The sequence below is a fragment of the Sturnira hondurensis genome, unplaced genomic scaffold (assembly GCF_014824575.4).
Source record: "Sturnira hondurensis isolate 20B ecotype Veracruz unplaced genomic scaffold, ASM1482457v3 Scaffold0018728, whole genome shotgun sequence".
NCBI lineage: Eukaryota > Metazoa > Chordata > Mammalia > Chiroptera > Phyllostomidae > Sturnira > Sturnira hondurensis.
Genome location: NW_028091359.1, coordinates 18,882,088 through 18,899,045, shown reverse-complemented (window position 1 = coordinate 18,899,045; position 16,958 = coordinate 18,882,088). Strand labels below are relative to the sequence as shown.

At 44.5% G+C, this 16,958-nt stretch overlaps 1 protein-coding gene across 1 annotated transcript in view; it reads right to left on the bottom strand.

Annotated features, from left to right (window-relative positions):
- VPS53 (VPS53 subunit of GARP complex) overlaps positions 1–16,958 on the bottom strand; it is a 140,313-nt gene that overhangs the window by 3,335 nt on the left and 120,020 nt on the right. Inside the window, exons 19-21 of the mRNA XM_037069757.1 lie at positions 16,456–16,525; positions 1,983–2,120; positions 83–187 (exon numbers count right to left, since the gene is read on the bottom strand). Coding sequence (XP_036925652.1) covers positions 83–187; positions 1,983–2,120; positions 16,456–16,525 — 313 coding nt within the window. The remainder of the gene's footprint in view (positions 1–82; positions 188–1,982; positions 2,121–16,455; positions 16,526–16,958) is intronic.

The following is a 16,958-nucleotide window of genomic DNA, read 5'->3' as shown; positions in this document are numbered from 1 at the left end:
CCCACCCCCCCCCCCACCCCATTAGGAAACACTGAGAGTGAGAAGGCTGTGGTTGGGGGAGGAAATGAGATGCTGAATTAACCTTCATGTCCAGTATCTTCTGGAAGGTTTCTGTGTTGCAGTCCGAAAGGAGTTTGATGTAGTTGTCAACAAACACCACGGAGGGTTCGTGAGGGGCCATCACCACCTGTCAGGGGGAGATGGGAGCGGGCTTACAAGGAAAGCTGGTGGTTGGAGAGCTAGCCTTGCCCGCAGGCCGCCCACGAGCAGGGCGTCCTTAAACGGCAGCCATCTGAACCATAGACGGCCTCTTTCATCTCGACATTCACTCAGAGCAAAGTTTCCTAAATTTGTTGAATTGTAAGTGTCACCTGGATTGCTTTTCAAGTGCAGATTCCTAAGTCTCTCCTCGGCAGAGTCTAATTCTGAGGGCCACTATGGGGTCCCAGGTGGTTTTTAACACATCAGGACCCTCTGAAATTGTGTTGGAGGGGCTCCTGTTTGGGACACCTCGTGTGGTTTTGTGGCACCTGCTCCTTGTGTCTCGACACATCATCATTCCCGAGGACTGGGCAGCAATAAGCACTGATTTAAGCAGATTTTTGTCCAAAACCCAAACCCTAAAGCTGCCTCACTCTTTTCAAGACTTAAAATCTGGAACTTCATTTAACTACACCCAAGTAACACAGAAGCAGAAGGAAAGGAAGGGCCTCACACTCCGTGCATTCATTTCCCTTTGCTTTTGAAAGGCAGCGTGTGAGTGTCTTCCTCCAGCAGACTGGTCTGGTTTTGGATTCCTGAGCATGTAACTCAGAGTGGCAAGGAGCAGTTCACTCAGAAATTCTCTGCAGAAATGTCTAAATGTCATTCTCCCATTTCAAAGCACAAAATTCATGAAACGAAGATGAAGTCACATTTTAAAAATAAACATGGAACTTTAATGACTTTCTTTCTGAGCAATTCAAATACACTCAAGAATATTTTTCTGTCTGGGAATAAAACCAAGATGGTTTCAGCACGTGTTTGCTATCACGCTAATCTGGGAAAACTGGTGTTAATTATTTCATAAATATTTGTACCTAAGGTACAAATTCACTAAGGGAAATATTTTACTATACTTAGGAACATGGAGAAAATATGTTATTTGTGAAAAGTAAAAAAAAGCAAAAAATTCTGTGCAGATAAACCCCAAACTCCGCTCTCCTCCCTGGTGAGGAAACCGGCTGCAGAGGAAGCTGGTTACCAGGCTGCTTCCGGTTTCCCCAGGCCACGAGCTGATGGTCTGTGGGGGACCTTTACCTGGGCCCACCTGTCTCAGGTCACAAACCTACTTTTTCCTACGGCTACCACTGGAGTCATTCTTTTTGGGAGAGAGACCTGATGAGCCTGCGGACCCTGGATTTTTAGCGCTTCCATGATAGTTCCATTTGTCCTTTATTTTCTCCCCAAAAGGCCCCCCTGCGTCTCAGCAAGCACAGGTGAAAATCAGATGCAGGTGCTTAATGCCTCAGATGTTTGCAACATCATCCCACGCATAGGATTTGGTGAAACAGGGCTCTATAAAACCCACTCGCTGATTAGAGTCAGTTACTGACACATCTGGTGTTCCTTACGGCTGCAGGGTTTGGAGGGAGTAACTGCCAGTTGAACTAGAAATGTGGCTGAGAAGCAGAGAGACCCCTTCAAAACTGAGTCACAGAGACACCGCCAAACTTCCAACTTTGGCCAAATCTTATTACAAGGAAACCCTACTCCAATGAAGAATTCGTTTGTCAGGAAGATTCACTGACCCCCAAAGAACTGTCTACCGATTTTCAACAATGTCCAATGAGGCCAAAATCTAGTCCTGCCAGTGTGGACAGCCCTTTGGGACTGGAGGGGGCAGGCCCTCATCCATCACTTCAAAACCAGTACTCCTTGGAATAAGCAACCAGGCAACCAGCCCCCTTTAACAGAAGCCCCAGTGAAGACATGTGCCCCACCTTGAGGATCATCTCTGCCCGGGTCATGCCTTTCACGACGATCTTGGTGTAACTGGCAGGTGCTTTTCTTACCACCTGTGAGCCAATGGAAGGCAGATCGAGCAGGACCATCTTCAGGGAATGGGTGTCCAGCAGCAGCTGTGGGAGTGAAGCGGAACATTACTAGCCACTTCCTATGGACAAAGCACCCACTACACCCACGCTGACTAATAATAGCAGTTTCCTGATTTTAAATGTATGACATTCTCGCTGGAGGAAATTTGGAAAATAAATGTTAGTTATAATTCCTATTACCCAGGAAAAAATAACAAGAAGCCATAGTAAGTGTGGTATAATTCCTACTAGTGTGTGTATGAAAAAACCCCTAGAATTATTATACTGTACATAGTTTTATGACCTGTTCCACTTAATATATGAAATTTTTGAATTCTAGTTTTCCACCTTGGCAGTCTTTTAAATTCTTGTGACTTGTAAAGGCGATACAGTACTCTGTATGTGTGTGTGTATGACTTCAACATATTTAACCATTCTCCTCTGATTTCTTTCTATTATTGTAAATAATGAACGCTGAACAGCTTTATACATATAATTCCAGGTCTACCAATGGTACTTCCTTAGGCGGAGTCTTTGGGACAGATCAGAGGATAAGGACACTTTCGAGGCCCTTGACACTGCTTTCTTGAGCTGCTTTCCAAGCAGAATGTGCCCACCTACACCTGCCGGCTGTGCCGACTGCAGCCTTGCTGGCACTGAAAACTCAAAAAAGCCTTGCTCGTTCAACAGGCAAACACGGTACTCAGTATTGCTGTATTTTGAATTTCTCTGAATGCTAGTGGAGATGCAGGAGATGAAACCAAATTTAAACACGAGTCTCTTAGCACAATCTGCCTTTTCTTGTTGTTCTGTTCAATGCAAATTATCTGGAAGTATATCAACTTTCCTGACCACCCACCAACTGCCCGGAGTGAGGCTGGGAATGTTCCATCTCATTTAGTATTTAAAAGACTCTGGCCTGTTGGTATTTATTGGTCCCCTTTTATAGACCAAAATAATAATAAAGACCCAATTAAAAAGTAGTGAGGAAGCTACACGAAGGAAAGAGCAATTTCATGCAATAATGTGGCCAATGGCCTGAACTCAGGAGGTCACTCAACTGTAGACAAAGAAAGTTCTAGGGCATTTGGATTTTTCTAGGTCTCCAGAGATGAAGATTCTTACTTTCCTAGTTTTTGTTTTTGAAAAGGCCATGGCTCACGGAGAAAGGTGCCCAAGCTGCAGAGGGGAGGTGAGCAGAGACTGCCCGAGGGCCCTACAGAGAGCTCAGAGTCAGAACGCCTCCCGCAGCCCACCAGGAATGGCCGCTGCTCTTCCTCAGAGGTCACCTTGCACGTGCCTCAAAAGAGTAAGTATGCAGAATTCCAGGCAGATCAAACTCTAGATAGAAAAAGAAAACCTTTAAGAAGAGTGATTATTTTTATTACTTATGGATAGAGAAGAATGTGAAACACAGGGAAGACTGAAAAACCTAATTTAAAATAAGTCTATATCAAAAGACACAAAAACAAAGTACAAAGGCACAAACTGGGAGAGACTATCTGCCACACTGGCAAAGGAATAATGTTCAGAACACACACAGATTTTTACAAATGTATAAAAGACCAGCAAACCCAATAGCAATGGCAACAAAAATAGTGGGACAAAGACCTGAATAGGCAATTCACAAAAACAGAAACTCATGTGCTCACGGGCATGTGAAATGATGCGTAACCTTATCAGTAATCCAATAAATGCAAATTAAAAGCACAACTGCATATCATTTCATACTCCTCAGACAAAAGTAAAAAGGTTGGTAATACCAAGAACTGGCATGGATATGGTACAATAAAATTCATACTTATACTGAGAGTATAGATTAAAAGCCCTTAGGAGGAAATTCGACATATAAATGAATTTATATATATATATATGTAGTATATATAATTGATACTATATCAGATATTACATATATATATCAGGCTCATATATATCTGAAGAGGTGCATAACACATAGCACAGCACTCATATCCCTTAGAGAGATTCTTGCCCATGTTAAAAAATATTTCCTGACTTCCGGCCAAGATGGAGGCATAGGTGGAAACACTGTGCCCCCTCCCACAACTAAATTTAAAGACAGTTAAGTTTTAGAAACAAAAATGCAGCCAAAACAGTGAAAACTGAACTGTATGGAAGTCCAACAACAACAAACCACTCAGCCAGACTGGTAAGGGGGGGGAGGCAGGGGAGGCGGCGGAGGCGGAGGCTGCGGCGGAAAGACCGTTGTAAAGACCGTTCGGTCCGACCAACCCAGGAGCGGAGGCAGTTGGTGGATCCCAGGCATGGGGTGGCCACGGGCGGACCCAGTGAGGGCGCAGGGCGGCTGGCTGACTGTGGTCACACATTCACATGCAGATAAACCAAGTGAAGGAGTGAACAGTGAGACCGCTCAGGCTAGGGCCCCAGTGACGGGAATTAGAGCCTGAAAGCACCAACTGGAAAGACTCTCTCGGGATTGAGGGGCCAGGAAATGCTCCCAGGCTCACAGAGAGTTTGTTGGAGAGACCCACAGGGTCCTGGAGAGTACACGGGCCCACACACCCGGGAACCAGCACCAGAGGGCCCAATTTGCTTGTGGGAAGCCGCAGAGGGGACAGAAATGTGAGAGGGAGTGGAGTGGAACAAAGCGCCATTTTTTCCCCTCTCTGACCCCGCCCCCACATACAGCATCACAAGCCAGCAACTGGGTCGCCCCACCCTGGTGAACACCTAAGGCTCTGCCCCTCTTACATAACAGGTGTGAACAGACCAAACATTATGACTCAAGAACAGTTCAAAGTCCCAGAGCCTGTAATTCTAAGTGATCAAGAAATAGCCAACCTTTCAGATGCACAGTTCAAAACACTGGTGATCAGGATGCTCACAGAATTGGTTGATTTTAGCCACAAATTAAAGGAACATATGAAGGCTAAACTGACTGAAATGAAGGGAAATGCACAGGAAACCAATAGTGATGGAAAGGAAACTGGGACTCAAATCAAGGGAGTGGACCACAAGGAAGAAAGAAACAACCAAACAGAAAAGAAGGAAGAAACAAGATTTCAAAAAAATGAAGAGAGGCTTAGGAACCTCCAGGACACCTTTAAACGTTCCAACATGCAAATTATAGGGGTACCAGAAGGGGAAGAGGAACAGCCACGAGTGGAAAACTTATTTGAACAAATAATAAAGGAGAACTTCCCCAGTCTGGCAAAGGAAATAGACTTCCAGGAAATCCAGGAAGCTCAGAGAGTCCCAAAGAAGTTGGACCCAAGAAGGAACACACCAAGGCACATCATAATTACATTAGCCAAGATTAAAATGAAGGAGAGAATTCTAGAAGCAGCAAGAGATAAGGGGACAGTCACCTACAAAGGAGGCCCCATCAGACTGTCAGTGGATTTCTCAAGAGAGACCTTACAGGCAAGAAGGGGCTGGAAAGAAGTATTCCAAGTCATGAAATCCAAAGACCTACAGCCAAGATTGCTCTATCCAGCAAAGCTTTTATTTAGAATGGAGGGGCAGATAAAGTGCTTCTCAGATAAGGTCAAGTTCAAGGAGTTCATCATCACCAAACCCTTATTATATGAAATGTTAAAGGGACTTATCTAAGAAAAAGAAGATAAAAAATAGGAACAGTGAAAGGACAGCAAACTCAGTTATTAACAACCACACCTAAAACAAAGGCAAACTAAGAGGACAGCTAGATCAGGAGTGGAACCATAGAAATGAAGAACACATGGAGGGTCAGAAACGGGGGTGGGAGGAGGAGAAGGGGGGAGAAGGTACAGATAATAAGTAGCATAGATGGTAGGTAGAAAATAGATAGGGGGGAAGGCAGGAATACTATGGGAAATACAGAATCTAAAGAACTTGTGACACATGGACATAAACTAAAGGGGAGAAATGGTGGGGGAGGGGTGTGCAGGGTGGAGGGGAGTGAGGGGGGAAATGGGGAAACTGTAATGGCATAATCAAGAAAATATATTAAAAAAATATTTCCTGCGTTCACTGTTTGTAAAAGCAAAAGACTGAAACAACTTAAATGGTAGAAAGGACAAACAAATGCAATGGAATATGATACTGAAGTTAAACTGAATTAACTCAAATGACATATATCGGTACGGATAAGTCTCAAAAAACATTATGTTGGGCAACTGAAAGCATATGGGGAAAATGATATGTATAGTACCGTATCTATAAAGTTCAAAAATAAGTAAAACAAAATTACATATCATTTGTGAATCATTCATAACATATCAAAACAAATCATTTGTACATAATGAAACACATATGGGATGATAAAAATCAAAATCATAACAGTAGTTACCTCTGGGCACAGAGGGGGGAATGGCAGGGCAGGGGCCGCAGGGGCTTCAGCAGTATCGGCAACGATTTACTTTATATAAAGAAGATTCGAAGCAAATGTGGGAGCATGTTAAGATCTGACTGAGTGGTGAGCTGGTATGCTTGACATTATTTTCTCTTTTTTATTAACTGGGAATATTTCTTTCTTTTTCTTTTTTTTAAAGTATGCTATTTGAGGCCTGGTGAGGATTTAACTTTATTTTCCATGTAGCAAATTTGCAGAGTCTTGTCAAAATCAAAGTCATGTCTTACTATTATTTGTTGGTAGGGAAGAAAATCAATGATTATATTTTAAAACATATGGGATACCAATTTTTTCTATACATTCTACTCCCCAGAGATATAGTATGTGCATAAACAATTATATAGGTTTACGAGAGAGAAGGAGTTTTGAATGAACCAGACATAATTTCCCACGGTCTATCATATCTTGCGATGTGACGTTTTTAGTCCTTGTCCAGTCAACGAGACTCTGTCCACAGCGGACAGCTGAAGGCATGGAAACCTCGGTCTTAGGTTTTGCAAAAAGCAATGTAGTCCCAAAAGGCAGGGGCCAGTCTGAGAGACGCCGCAGCTGTCTGTAGGAGGTGAAGGTGAAAGGCCCCACTGATCAGGAAAATCTGGTCTCCCTCTTTGAAAATAGCTCCTAGTTCTCCCATCAGGCCTGAGGCATTGGGCAAGAGGGGGCCATCAGCCAAATTTGTTTGAGCCTCAGCGCTCATTTCTGGAGTGGCGTGGCTCATGTTGTTCCAGGGCTGCTGGGGCACAGGGCCGGCAGCTTGCTACACCTGGAAAAGGTGAGCATCACCCAGCAATGGAAAGTTCCGAGGGGTTTACTTCTTAGTGTTCCTCCTGTTCGTGGGGGGCCACTGTGAGTGTTGGTGACGAAAACCTGCAGCAGGGAAGACGGAGGCACGCTGCTAGAAGGTCAAGAACCATGTTTGCGCCATGACCGCCTTCAGGAAGGCAGCACAGAACAGCAGTTCAAGGCGACGAGAGGGCACACGGAGGCGGGCCCAGCCATTCCCTTCCCCTCTTTCAGCAACAGAGGGCAGAGGAGTGCTCGACTCTGCTGGGAGGAAGGGAAAGCGCTGACCAGAAGAGAACATGTTCTCTGTTAAACAGGACAGCGTTGTTTCTTCCGTTCTAATCTGTATACATTTTATTTCTTTAAAAACATTTTATTTTTGGCCTTATTGTTCTGACTGGCACTTCAGGGCAATGTGGGACAGAAATGGTGACAGCAGACATCTTGTTTTATTCCTAATGTCAAGAGAAAAATCTTCTGCCCTGGCTGGGTAGCTTGGTTGGTTAGAGCATTGTCCCCATACGCCAAGGTCGTGGGTTCGACCCCTGGTCTGGGCACATACAAAAATCAACCAATGAGTGCATCTATAAGTGGAACAACAACAAAAATTGATGTTTCACACTCCCTTTCCCTGTTTCCTCTCCCTAAAATCAATAAAAATTTAAGATATCTTTCAGAGAAAAATTTTTCTGTATTTGACCATCAACCATGATACTTACTGTACTTTTTTTTGTTAACTGATTCACTTAGTATTTCACTAGCTTGCTCGGCCCTCCCACCTCCAGGTCCATAGTGGCTCTGCTGACGGCTGTGAAGGCGCCTGGAGCTTGGCTGCACCTGACCCCCGGCTCCGTGTGGGGGGCACCAAGGGAGCGCTCTTTCGACAGAGAGATAGAAAAGGCCTCACGCTCTCGTGGGGAAGGCTGGTCTCATGGAAAGCAAGATGGGCAGCATTAATCAGACAGAGGGAAGTAAGTGGCTGGGTAGATCAGAGACTCAGAAACCTCTTCAGAAAGAGAAAAGGGCTGTGCAAGAGGGAGAAAGCTCCAGTGTCTGGGCAGAAGCACATGCCCACACAACGAGGACACAGAGCTCACCTTTTCTGAAATTAAGTTCTACAGTCAGCAGATTTAGAAGGAAGTTAGTTTAAGTGCAGAAGTACGGAAGTTTTATGTCAACCGTAAAATAAAATTTTATTTTGTATTACACATGAGTGGACCACTATTATTATTTCTAAATCTTGTTATTATGGAGAGTTTCAAACACACACTAAGTAAACACAATAATACAATGAACCCTTATGCCCCCATCACTCGGCTGAAACAGCCAAAGGCATTCTGTCATTCTTAACTGGTTTCATCTCTGACTAATCTTGTGGCTCTCTACTGGGGGTGATTTGGTTCACCCCTAAGCCCCTACAAGATACTTGGCAACGTCTGGAGAGACATTTTGGTTCTCTGAATTGGGAGGGTGTTGCTGGCAACTAGTGAGTAGTGGTAAGGGATGCTGCTAAATACCCTGTAACATACAGGACAGCCCCCACAACTAAAGATTCTCTGGCTCAAAATGTCTATAATGCTTCCGGCAAAAATGGAGGCGTAGGTAGATACAATGTGACTCTTCCCACAACCAAAAGAAAGACAACCAATTTAAAAACAAAACCCAAGCAGAACTGCCAGAAAATCCAAACTCTGTTGAAGTTCAACAAACAAGGAGTGAAAAAAGAAACATTCATACAGACTGGTAGGAGGGGCGGAGAGGGGCAGCTGGGGTGGAGAGGACCCACGACAAGCTAGTGGCTGGAGACCAGGTGGGTGAGGCAGTGGCTGGTGGGCTGGGCAGGCGAGGTGGCGGCTGGTAGACCCAGCAGTCCCACATGTGTGTGGAAAAACCAGGAGGAACAACTGGGGAGCGATACAGATTGTGCAACCCAGGGTTCCGGCTCGGGAAAATAAAGTCTCAAAGCTTCTGACTATAAAATCCTGTGGAGGTTGTGGCAGTGGGAGAAACTCCCCGCCTCACAGGAGAGTTTGTAGGAGAAACCCACAGGGTCCTAGAACATAGGACCACAGGGTGGTCCTAAGCATACACAAAACCACCCACCCAGGAATCAGCACCAGAAGGGCAGTTTGCTTGTGGGTAGAGGAGGGAAGTGACTGAAAGCCAGCAGAGAGCTGACAATGTGGCACTGCTCCCTCTCTGACCCCTCCTCCACATCTAGTACCACAACACAGAGACCTGGGTTACCCCACTCTGGCAAATACCTAAGGCTCTGCCCCTTACTACATAAAAGGCCCACAGAGAGAAAAAAAAACATGGCCCAAATGAAAGAACAGATCAAAGCTCCAGAAAAAATACAACTAAGCAATGAAGAGATAGCCAACCTATCAGATGCACAGTTTGAAACACTGGTAATCAGGATGCTCACAGAAATGGTTGAGTACAGTCACAAAAGAGAGAAAAAGTGAAGGCTATGAAAAGTCAAATAAAAAAATATATACAGGGAACCAACAGTGATGGGAAGGAAACTGGGACTCAAATAAACAATTTGGACCAGAAGGAAGAAATAAATAATTTGAACAGAACAGAATAAAGAAACAAGAATTAAAAAAATGAGGAGAGGCTTAGGAACCTCTGGGACAACTTTAAACATTCCAAATATCTGAATCATAGGGGTGCCAGAAGGAGAAGAGGAAGAGAAAAAATCGAAAACTTATTTGAACAGATAATAAAGGAGAACTTCCCCAATCTGGCAAAGAAAATAGACTTCCAGGAAATCCAGGAAGCTCAGAGAGTCCCAAACAAGTTGAACCCAAGGAAGTACACACCAAGGCACATCATAATTACATCAGCCAAGATTAAAGAGAAGGAGAGAATCTTAAAAGCAGCAAGACAAAAGGAGATGGTTACCTATAAGGGAGTGCCCATAAGACTACCAGCTGATTTCTCAGAAGAAACCCTGGAGGCAAGAAGGAGCTGGAAAGAAGTATTCCAAGTCATGAAAGGCAAGGACATACATCCAAGATTACTCCATACACCAAAGCTTTGATTTAGAATGCAAGGGCAGATAAAGTGCTTCTCAGATAAGGTCAAGTTAGAGGGACTTAGATCTAAGAAAGAGAAGATCAAAACTATGGACAATAAAATGACAACAAACTCACAACTATCAACAACTGAACCTAAAAAACAAAAACAAAAACAAACTAAGCAAACAACTAGAACAGAAACAGAATCACAGAAATGGAGATCATATGGAGGGTTATCAGGAGGCAGGGAATGTGGGCAGAATGGGGGAAAAGACACAGGGAACAAGAAGCATAATTGACAGGTACAGAATAGACAGGAAGAGGTTAAAAACAGCACAGGAAATGAAGAAGCCGAAGAACTTATATGTGAGATCCATGGACATGAACTAAGGGGGTAGGGGGAATGCTGGTGGGAGGAGGGGTGCAGGGCAGAGGGGAATAAAGGAAAGGAAAAAACGTGGAACAACTGTAAAAGCATAATCAATAAAATATACTTCAAAAAAGTCAGTAACGCAAAGCTTGAGAAACCCTGCTCTAATCACTCCCTATACATCATTTAATTTTTTTGATGTAAAGTTTACATACGTTGAAATATACAATTGTTAATTTTGCAATCTTAGCAAATGAATTTACCTAGGTAATCCATAACTCTCGCAAATTTTGTATATATTGTTCATCAGATTTAACAATTTCTCCTGTGTCACCAAGTTTGCTAAGATTAAAAAAAATCTATCATATATGGGAATTAAATTTTATCAACCCACGTTTTGATTTTAAAACGAGGGCTTCAAAACACCGCCACGCTGAGATGTACCGAGAAGATCCACCTCACTGTCTCATCTTTCCCGCCCCCGTGACAAGGTAAACAGTGCACACATCATCGTGACTCCCCTTTCCCTTTCCTTGGTGTTTGAGCTTTTAAAAACATCTAAAATTTGCTTTAAACATATTTTTTTAATATATGGTTTTGAATTTGGTGAATTTAGAAGTCAGTAGGGTCAAAATGTGGTATATACGCAGAATGAAATATTCAGCCTTAAGAAAGAAGAAAATTCTGAAATATGTTACAACATGGATAAACCCTAAGATACGCTAGAGTGTGAAATAAGCGAGACACAACAGGACAGATACTGTATGACTCTGCTTAGAGGTTATCTTAGCGTCACCATATTCACAGACACAAAGTAGAATGCAATGGTGTTTGCAAGGATCAGGGACGAGGACAGAATGGGGAGTCAGTGTTTAATGGGAATGGAGTTTCAGTTTGGGAAGATGAATAAGGTCTGGAGGTGGATGGTGTGGGGGCAGAACAGCAATGTGAACGTACCTAATACTACTTAACTGTACATTTAAAAACAGTTATGGTGATAAATTCTATGTTTTGCATGTTTCACCATAATAAAAAAGTCAACATGAGATATAAAAGTACTGTAACAGAGTGCAGCCAGGGGGGGTCCAAAGAAGGATTTGTAATGGGGTCCAGAACTCAGAGTATCCAGAAAATATTTTTAAAATATGGGATGTCCTCAACCGCCACAGGTCTGAACTTGGGGATGGGACACATAGAGCAGGTCCATTGGAGAACTGTTTTGCATAGCAACAGTTTTGCAAATAACCTCAGGCACGGTCATTTAACATACCTATAACCTTTAACTGGTTTTATGGATACGTTAAATAGCTGTGGTCATGCTTTGAGTCAGGGGGATGGAAGCGACTTCCACCCAGGATGTAACTGGGAGGCAACTCACCCTGGATACAGAGCCTGCACAAGAGCTTGGAGATGATTGGTGCCACGCCTGCCCGGACTTACTATGGCAGCCAAGAAAGGCTGGAAAAATATGGGAATGCTGGCAGGTGTAACTGATTGTGTGAGGAGTTGGAAATGGGGCTGCAGAGGAAGATTGGCACTGAGATTTAAACTCAGGTGTGGCAGCCATGATGGTTGGTTGGGATGCTGCAGCTTTGGCGAGAGTCAGGACTACGCGGCTTTGGGATGCTCCCTTTTGCAATGTGGCTTAGGAAGCAGGACAGACCTTGCTGGGAAGGAAAGGGGTGAAAGGACTCTTGCTAGTGGGCCATGAGAAGGTGCCACATGCCCTGGCTGGTGTAGCTCAGTGAATTGAGCGTGGACTGTGAACCAAAGGGTCGCTGGTTCGATTCCCAGTCAGGGCACATGCCTGGGTTGCAGGCCAGGTCCCAGCAGGGGATTCATGAGAGACAACCACACATTGATGTTTCTCTCCCTCTCTTTCTCCTTCCCTTCCCCTCTCTCTAAAAAATAAAAAATAAATAAAATATATATATTTTAAAAAGATGTCACATGGCTTTGGATTAACTGGAGATCACAGTGGCAACACAGCTGATGGTGCCAGGAACTGAGGGGCTGCCTGAACCACGGACTTCTACTTCTTTTCCTGAGATATGGTACCCCAGACTGGGCAGAGGGAGAAGGAAGGACTGTGTGCATCTGTGGGTATTCTAAAGGACTTCAGTATTTTAATGAAGACATTAAGTCATTACTCTAAGTCTGTATAACCTTTTCTTTTATTTTTTATTTTTTTATTTTTAAAGATTTTATTTATCCATCTCTAGAGGGGAAGGGAAGGAGAGAAATATCAATGTATGGTTGCCTCTCGTGAGTCCCCTGTTGAGAACTGGCCTGCAACCCAGGCATGTGCCCTGACTGGTAATCGAATCGTGATTGTGTGGTTTGCAGGCCTGCATTCAATCCACTGAGCTACACCAGCCAGGGCTGTATAACCTTTTAAATAAATAGTTCCTTTCCTTTTCAATCTCTTGCATTGAGAGACGTCCTTCCCTGGCGGCGGGTAAGGGGAACCCCTGGAGCACAAGGTGGGGGCCAATTCGGTAATAGTATATTGTTCACTCTCCCCTGGGTCTGTTCTGTAACAGTGCTACAAAGGAATATAAGGTAACTTCATAGACATGAGGAATATTGCTCAAAACATTTTAAGCTCCACAATGTGACAGACCCAGGAGAGGCGTGTGAGAGCGTCTGGTTCAGTGTTCTCGTTTAAATACTACGAGGCCCTGGCTGGTGTGGCTCAGTGGATTGAGTGCGGGCCTGCGAACCAAAGGATCACGGTTCGATGCCCAGGTGGGGCACATGCCTGAGTTGCAGGCCAGTTCCTGGCAGGGGATGCATGAGAGGCAACCATACATTGATATTTCTCTCCCTCTCTCCTTCTCTTCTCCTCTAAAAGATAAATAAAAAATAAAAAATTAAAAAAACCCCCAAAAAACAAAATAAACACAACGAAACTGAGCCCAGAGCAGAGAAGAAACTGCTTCTCTGGTCAATGGGACCGTTAACAGCAGCGGGGGGACTGGACCCCACGTCTTAGGGCTCTTTTCCCCACACCTTATTGTTCTGCTCCCTCCATGGTAAGTTTGTATGAATGGATTCCATTTCTGGTGTGCGCGCAGTCGTAGATACCATGGCTATAAGACTGATTAATGACCCCGCAAATCCCACAAGATACTCTGAAAATCACAAAGTAGCAAGAAGCATTACATATACCAGTAAGGTTCAGTTCCATGTGCCCTTGCAACTGCTCAAGAGGACTCCAGGGCCCAAGAGAAATAATTCAGGCTGTGTAGTAATCAGGAAGAGAATAAATATCAGGAAAATTTTCAGCACAAGTATTAAAGTAGAATCTAAATTCAGGATCTAGTACCTTTGTGGCAAAGCACCAGCAGCTGAGATTAGGCTAAATCTTGGTTCTGCATTTCACAGTTTTTATTAAAGCTTGCATTACAGCCAGGGCAAGACTGGAGGCAGAACCTATTTCAGTCTATGCACATCTCTTTGTTAACTTCTTGATTCCCATGGTTCTGCTGCCTGTTTGATTACACCTCCAGCTCCATGACTGCCTGGTGTCTAAGTCCACAGGTTCAGGGCAAGCGTGGACCCAGCTCACCCTGAACTTTCCATGGGACCCTTCAAGGGCCACATTGCCCTTTGGTTCCCACTCACGCCCTCCCCCAGGCTGGGCCTGTTGAGATCCACGGCCTCCTCACCCACTCATCTCTGCCTGGGGTCTGAGAAAGTAAAACTCCACTTTCACAGGTGGTTTTCTCATTCACCTCTCAAAGCAAGAGTCAATACTGGCTAAACTGATATTTTTCTGAAGATATGGGCTTTGAGCCTGAGCTGATTATTTTAACATTCTTTGAAAGAAGAGAAAAATCTGGGGAAAATAGATAGGATATTGGATTTATGTGATGATACGAAAATAGCATGGCTATCAGACAGCAAATCGGCTAGCAAGGCCTGGGCAGAGCTGCGCTCCCCTGAAAACATGCTCGCAATGAGTCAACTCGGTGTCCAGTGGCTTCCTCATGTCTAGAGACAGAAACCTAGTAAGTGAGGACACTTAAGCTTCTTCTGATACACAGATAGTAATCACGCTGCATCTTCTCTGATTACGCACAACAGTGAGCTGGACAGAACCAGTGCCCAGTGGACGTGTGCTGAGGAAACTGGAGACAACGTGTTGGGGCATCAGGCTGCTGTTTCTAATGAAGAGGGTTAGTCCTCTGCTCACGACACGCAACAGTCAAGAATTTCAAAACACTGAGACACTACAGACACAGTCAGCGCCTGAATCCATGCAACCTCCTGAGATGTTCTCTGAGACTACATATTTTTGACCCTGGTCAAAGCCGGTCAGCCAGCCAGCCAGCAGCAAACATTGGCTAGGTGTTCCTATGCAGGGAGATAGAAAATGAGAGCAGAAACAAAGTCCAGTCCCTGGTCTGCGGAAGCATAAATACGTAGGAGCTGGCCCTGGGCTCCCCCTGTGCTGGACACTGTACCAGGCACTTTTTAAGTGCATTATTTTGCTTAACCCTTGCAACTTCCCCATGAGGCAGTACTAGGATTATCCTCACTTTATAGATGAGGAAACTCAAGTGATAGGAGGTTCAGTAATGAGTCTAAGGTCAAACAGTTGTTACAGACAGGATTCAGCCTCAGGCCTCTGATTCTGAAACCCGCGACCCCAGTGCTCACTCCATACTGGCTTTTCATAACCTCCACTCACTCACAAAGAGCATAAAAACACACTGCATTTATCAGATTCAAGACATTCCTGATATTCATCGAGATTCCATCTCTGGCTTTGACACAGCGTGAGACCCATGATGCACTGGGCACATGCCGATTGCCACGTTGACCAGCAGACCAGCACAGCCAAGAGCCCCATGTGAGGGCGAGTTGCTGAGCTGGGAGAGTGTTGAGTCTCAACCAAGTTGGCTGATTTGATGGAAGAGCAGGAGTTATAGAAACGCACTGAATTATATAACTTTCTTACTTAAAAATGTAGTTTACTTAAAAAAAAAGTACTTTCACTAAGTGTTGCTAAGTAGAGGCCTGGAGAAGATTTTAATGAATATATGAGAATGCATCTAAGTAGATGCTTTTTAGAGAATTAGGGGATCACAATGACTGTTTCTTTTAAAGAGCACCTTCAACTGCTCTCTGAACTCAAAGTGCTCACAGTTCCCGTAGTCTGAGTAGGTGGCAGCTGAAAAGAGGTGATTCTGCTGTACCACGTGACACAGCTCCTTCGTGCTCAGGTGATACAACTGACAAAGACGCCTAGAGGCCCAGAATCTGAGTGAACGGAGTGGGACAAGTGACAGGGGCTCCTTGGGTGTGGCAGACAGCTCCTCAGTACCACAAGAACAAGCCTTTCTGTGCTATTCTCCGGGGGTCCCCGCCCCAGGCACGGGTCCCTGCCGAGCCCCTGCTCCCAGAGGAGCCCTCTCTGCCCTTCAAAGGCACGGCCATTACTTCCTCATGCCGCTAAGATATTCTTTCGGTAACCTAGTTTCACGCCCTTTAGGATACTGAAGTTGAAACTGTCTTTTAATTTCTTTGTTAAATTGTATATTTTCTCTTTACTTATCAGAATGTAAGTATCATAAGGGTGAGAACTTTTTTGTCTTGTTTACCATGGTACACCCTGTACCTAGAACAAGGCCTGCATACTTAGTAGGAACAAAACTCTTTAAATACACGGATGACTGAATTAAGCTGTCCAGTCACCACACTGTGCCCCAACGGGGGAAATCGGCAACCGTATTTCTCCAGAGTGGACCTGTGCCAGAAAGACATGTGTTTGAGTGACAACCAAAGCCATAGAGAAAAGACCCCATACCAACTTCATCTCACCTGTTCTGCTCCCACCATGCTAATTGGCTTGCACTTGAAGAGGTGCGTGATGAACTTGGGAATGAAGGAGCTGTGGATAAAAAAGAAGTGACAAATCAGGCTTATGCTCTCTTCTGCAAAGAACTGTAGGAAAGAACTTTAAGGCCCTTCTTCCATCCATAAGGAAAACTGAGAAATGAAGAAGACACTTCTGTGGCCTACCAGCATCTTTTGCCTTCTTTTTCTTTTCAGCCAAGGTCCTGATTTCATTTAGGTGGACATGGCCTTGGGATGCCAGGAAAAAGTTGGTTCCTCCCCCACTACAGAGCTGAATCCTGAGGAGTCTCCCAGTCAGAGCATGGTGTGCCCTTGGTAACTGTTGTTGGTGCCGGATGGGAACATGATCTGGGCTGGTCCAAGCAGACTGGAGGGAAGGATTTCATTGCATGCTGGGGCAAAGCTCTCTCTTCTTCTTCAGGGTATTCTTGTATTTGGTTATAAAGGCAGCCATTTCCCCACTGTTC